The 5,772-nt window shown below is 62.8% G+C and overlaps 1 protein-coding gene across 1 annotated transcript; it reads left to right on the top strand.

The window, feature by feature from the left end:
* Positions 1 to 2,484: 2,484 nt before the first annotated feature.
* Positions 2,485 to 5,553, top strand: LOC310879667 (sodium/potassium-transporting ATPase subunit alpha-3-like; the record flags this gene model as incomplete). Its single annotated transcript, XM_083794466.1, has 1 exon — positions 2,485 to 5,553. The coding sequence occupies one exon, from the start codon at positions 2,485 to 2,487 to the stop codon at positions 5,551 to 5,553; it is 3,069 nt and encodes a 1,022-aa protein (XP_083650592.1).
* Positions 5,554 to 5,772: the final 219 nt, after the last annotated feature.

The raw sequence follows: 5,772 nt of genomic DNA, 5'->3' as shown, positions 1-5,772 counted from the left end.
TTCTGGTTCTGACACGCTGAGGCCTGTTCTGACACGCTGAGGCCTGTTCTGACACGCTGAGGCCTGTTCTGGTTCTGACACGCTGAGGCCTGTTCTGGTTCTGACACGCTGAGGCCTGTTCTGGTTCTGACACGCTGAGGCCTGTTCTGACACGCTGAGGCCTGTTCTGACACGCTGAGGCCTGTTCTGACACGCTGAGGCCTGTTCTGACCAACTGAGGCCTGTTCTGACACGCTGAGGCCTGTTCTGACACACTGAGGCCTGTTCTGACACGCTGAGGTCTGTTCTGGTTCTGACACACTGAGGCCTGTTCTGACACGCTGAGGTCTGTTCTGACACGCTGAGGCCTGTTCTGGTTCTGACACGCTGAGGCCTGTTCTGACACACTGAGGCCTGTTCTGACACGCTGAGGCCTGTTCTGGTTCTGACACGCTGAGGCCTGTTCTGACACGCTGAGGCCTGTTCTGACACGCTGAGGCCTGTTCTGGTTCTGACACACTGAGGCCTGTTCTGACACGCTGAGGCCTGTTCTGGTTCTGACACACTGAGGCCTGTTCTGACACGCTGAGGCCTGTTCTGGTTCTGACACACTGAGGTCTGTTCTGACACGCTGAGGCCTGTTCTGACACGCTGAGGCCTGTTCTGGTTCTGACACGCTGAGGCCTGTTCTGGTTCTGACACGCTGAGGCCTGTTCTGACACACTGAGGCCTGTTCTGACACGCTGAGGCCTGTTCTGACACGCTGAGGCCTGTTCTGACACACTGAGGCCTGTTCTGACACACTGAGGCCTGTTCTGACACGCTGAGGCCTGTTCTGACACGCTGAGGCCTGTTCTGACACACTGAGGCCTGTTCTGACACGCTGAGGCCTGTTCTGACACACTGAGGCCTGTTCTGACACGCTGAGGCCTGTTCTGACACACTGAGGCCTGTTCTGACACACTGAGGCCTGTTCTGACACACTGAGGCCTGTTCTGACACACTGAGGCCTGTTCTGGTTCTGACACACTGAGGCCTGTTCTGGTTCTGACACGCTGAGGCCTGTTCTGACACGCTGAGGCCTGTTCTGACACGCTGAGGCCTGTTCTGGTTCTGACACACTGAGGCCTGTTCTGACACGCTGAGGCCTGTTCTGGTTCTGACACACTGAGGCCTGTTCTGACACGCTGAGGCCTGTTCTGGTTCTGACACACTGAGGTCTGTTCTGACACGCTGAGGCCTGTTCTGGTTCTGACACACTGAGGCCTGTTCTGACACACTGAGGCCTGTTCTGACACGCTGAGGCCTGTTCTGACACGCTGAGGCCTGTTCTGACACACTGAGGCCTGTTCTGACACGCTGAGGCCTGTTCTGACACACTGAGGCCTGTTCTGACACACTGAGGCCTGTTCTGACACGCTGAGGCCTGTTCTGACACGCTGAGGTCTGTTCTGACACGCTGAGGCCTGTTCTGGTTCTGACACACTGAGGCCTGTTCTGGTTCTGACACACTGAGGTCTGTTCTGACACGCTGAGGCCTGTTCTGGTTCTGACACACTGAGGCCTGTTCTGACACACTGAGGCCTGTTCTGACACGCTGAGGCCTGTTCTGGTTCTGACACACTGAGGCCTGTTCTGACACGCTGAGGCCTGTTCTGGTTCTGACACACTGAGGCCTGTTCTGACACACTGAGGCCTGTTCTGACACGCTGAGGCCTGTTCTGACACGCTGAGGCCTGTTCTGACACACTGAGGCCTGTTCTGACACGCTGAGGCCTGTTCTGACACACTGAGGCCTGTTCTGACACACTGAGGCCTGTTCTGACACACTGAGGCCTGTTCTGACACACTGAGGCCTGTTCTGACACGCTGAGGCCTGTTCTGACACGCTGAGGCCTGTTCTGACACACTGAGGCCTGTTCTGGACACGCTGAGGCCTGTTCTGGACACACTGAGGCCTGTTCTGGACACGCTGAGGCCTGTTCTGACACGCTGAGGCCTGTTCTGACACGCTGAGGCCTGCCTGTTCTGACACGCTGAGGCCTGTTCTGACACGCTGAGGCCTGTTCTGGACACGCTCGCACGAATCGGCGTCGTCAGGCAACGGTTTGCGTTTGTGTTTGACGTCAGACGAGGAGCTCCGTTTGGCCACATAAAGCGAGGCGCTACGCTCAGCGTTCCTCTAGACCTCCAGCTTCACCCCTTCGGAGACGTGTTTATTTAAGAGACGCTGAGAGACGACTTTCAAACGCATAGAGGACAGACAGACGGACGGAAGACAATAACACGTCTCTCACCCCAAACTGTCAGTGTTTCAGAGAACGTCCCATCTGGGTCTCTGTGGGGGGAAGGATTGTGATCTGAGCTTTCTTTCCAGCTTCGAGAGACAAAACCAAAACTCATTTTCTCTGTGCTATAGAAGAAAGGAGGTCATTGAATAGAATTCCAAACGGGCTCTTTTCTACATCCCCGAGGAGAAGCCTTTGCTTCCACGGCACAAACAACATGGGAGACAGTTACCGCGTCACCATCTCGGAGGAGGCCACCGCCGACCGCTCCATCACCAGGAAGAGGAAGGGCGTCAAGAAGGACATGGAGGAGCTGAAGAAGGAGGTGCCCATCACGGAGCACAAGATGTCCGTGGAGGAGGTGTGCGGCCGGTTGGAGACGGACGCCGCCCGGGGCCTGACGGGCGCCAAGGCGGCCGAGTTCCTGGCCCGCGACGGCCCCAACGCCCTGACGCCGCCGCCCACCACGCCCGAGTGGCTCAAGTTCCTGCGCCAGCTGTTCGGCGGCTTCGCCCTGCTGCTCTGGACTGGCGCCGCCCTCTGCTTCGCCGCGTACGCCGTCCAGGCGCTCAGCGAGGACGAGCCCATGCCCGACAACCTCTACCTGGGCGTGGTGCTCTCGGCGGTCGTCTTCATCACGGGCTGCTTCTCCTACTTCCAGGAGGCCAAGAGCTCCAAGATCATGGAGTCCTTCCGGAACATGGTGCCGCAGCAGGCGCTGGTGATCCGCGACGGCGGCAAGGTGCAGATCAACGCCGAGCAGGTGGTGCTCGGCGACCTGGTCGAGGTGAAGGCCGGCGACCGCATCCCCGCCGACATCCGCGTGGTGTCGGCGCACGGCTGCAAGGTGGACAACTCCTCGCTGACGGGCGAGTCGGAGCCCCAGGGCCGCTCGGCCGACTGCACGCACGACAACCCGCTGGAGACGCGCAACGTGGCCTTCTTCTCCACCAACTGCGTGGAGGGCTCGGCGCGTGGCCTGGTGGTGGCCACGGGCGACCGCACCGTCATGGGCCGCATCGCCACGCTCACCTCGGGCCTGGAGACGGGCCGCACGCCCATCGCCCGCGAGATCGCCCACTTCATCCACATCATCACGGCCGTGGCCGTGTTCCTGGGCGTCACCTTCTTCGCCGTGGCCAAGGCGCTGGGCTACAGCTGGCTGGAGGCGGTCATCTTCCTCATCGGCATCATCGTGGCCAACGTGCCCGAGGGCCTGCTGGCCACGGTGACCGTGTGCCTGACGCTGACCGCCAAGCGCATGGCCAAGAAGAACTGCCTGGTGAAGAACCTGGAGGCGGTGGAGACGCTGGGCTCCACCTCCACCATCTGCTCCGACAAGACGGGCACGCTGACCCAGAACAAGATGACCGTGGCGCACATGTGGTTCGACGGGCGCGTCCACGACGCCGACACCACCGAGGACGGCTCGGGCGCCGTCTCCTTCGACAGGAGCTCGCCCACGTGGCCTGCGCTGGCGCGCGTGGCCGCCCTGTGCAACCGCGCCGAGTTCAAGGCGGGCCAGGACGCGCTGCCCGTCCAGCAGAGGGCGGTGGCGGGCGACGCCTCTGAGACGGCGCTGCTCAAGTGCGTGGAGGCGCTGTGCGGCTCGGTGCGCGCCATGCGCGAGCGCAACGCGCTGCTCGCCGAGATCCCCTTCAACTCCACCAACAAGTACCAGCTGTCGGTGCACGAGACGGAGGACCCGGCCGATGGGCGCCACCTGCTGGTGATGAAGGGCGCGCCCGAGCGCATCCTGGAGCGCTGCGGCAGCGTGCTGCTGCGCGGCGAGGAGCGGCCCATGGACGGCGCCACCAAGGAGGCCTTCCAGCGGGCCTACCTGGAGCTGGGCGGCCTCGGCGAGAGGGTGCTGGGCTTCTGCCACCTGCTGCTGCCCGAGGACCGCTACCCGCGCGGCTTCGCCTTCGACGCCGACGACGTCAACTTCCCCACGGAGGAGCTGTGCTTCGTGGGCCTGGTGTCCATGATCGACCCGCCGCGCGCCGCCGTCCCGGACGCCGTGGCCAAGTGCCGCTCGGCCGGCATCAAGGTGATCATGGTGACGGGCGACCACCCCATCACGGCCAAGGCCATCGCCCGCGGCGTGGGCATCATCTCGCCGGGCAGCGAGACGGCGGAGGACGTGGCGGCGCGCCTCGGCGTGCCCGTGGACCAGGTGGACCCGGCGCTGGCCGTGGCCTGCGTGGTGACCGGCGCCGAGCTCAAGGACATGTCGGAGGAGCGGCTGGACCGCGTGCTGCGCGAGCACGGGGAGATCGTGTTCGCGCGCACGTCGCCGCAGCAGAAGCTCCTCATCGTGGAGGGCTGCCAGCGGCAGGGCGCCATCGTGGCGGTGACGGGCGACGGCGTGAACGACGCGCCCGCCCTGAAGCGGGCCGACATCGGCGTGGCCATGGGCATCTCGGGCTCCGACGTGTCCAAGCAGGCGGCCGACATGATCCTGCTCGACGACAACTTCGCCAGCATCGTCACGGGCGTGGAGGAGGGCCGGCTGATCTTCGACAACCTGAAGAAGAGCATCGCCTACACGCTGACCAGCAACATCCCCGAGATCACGCCCTTCCTGCTGTTCATCCTGCTGAGCGTGCCGCTGCCGCTGGGCACCATCACCATCCTGTGCATCGACCTGGGCACCGACATGGTGCCCGCCATCTCGCTGGCGTACGAGCGGGCCGAGAGCGACATCATGAAGCAGCCGCCGCGCAACCCCAAGACCGACAAGCTGGTGAACGAGAGGCTGATCAGCATGGCCTACGGGCAGATCGGGATGATCCAGGCGCTGGCGGGCTTCTTCTCGTACTGCGTGATCCACGCCGAGAACGGCTTCCTGCCGGCGCTGCTGCCGGGCCTGCGCGTCCCGTGGGACGACCGCGGCCTCAACGACCTGACGGACAGCTACGGGCAGCAGTGGACGTACGAGCAGCGCAAGGTCCTGGAGTTCACCACGCACACGGCCTTCTTCGTGAGCATCGTGGTGGTGCAGTGGGCCGACCTGATCATCTGCAAGACGCGCCGCAACTCCGTCTTCCAGCAGGGCATGCGGAACCGCGTGCTGCTCTTCGGCCTGCTCTGCGAGACGGCGCTGGCCGCCTTCCTGTCGTACACGCCGGGCATGGGCGTGGCCCTGCGGATGTACCCGCTCAAGTACACCTGGTGGTTCTGCGCGCTGCCCTACAGCCTGCTCATCTTCGCCTACGACGAGCTGCGCAAGCTGCTCATACGCCACAACCCCGGGGGCTGGGTGGAGAAGGAGACCTACTACTGATCCACAACCCCCCCCCCTCCCCCCCGGAGGCTATGGGTGGAGAAGGAGACCTACTACTGATCCACAACCCCTAAGTGTCCTTGGGCAAGAAACACTGAACCCCACATTGCCTCCAATGGGTTGGTCGATGTGAGCTTGCCAGAATTGTGTGTGTGTGGAATGTGGGAAGTGAGGACGCTGGCGTCGACTGTTCGCCGCTTCACCTCCCAATGTATGAAT

This window comes from Protomyctophum parallelum, assembly GCF_964188405.1.
Source record: "Protomyctophum parallelum genome assembly, chromosome: 21".
Taxonomy (NCBI): Eukaryota; Metazoa; Chordata; class Actinopteri; order Myctophiformes; family Myctophidae; genus Protomyctophum; species Protomyctophum parallelum.
This window is presented reverse-complemented; position numbering and strand designations above follow the sequence as displayed.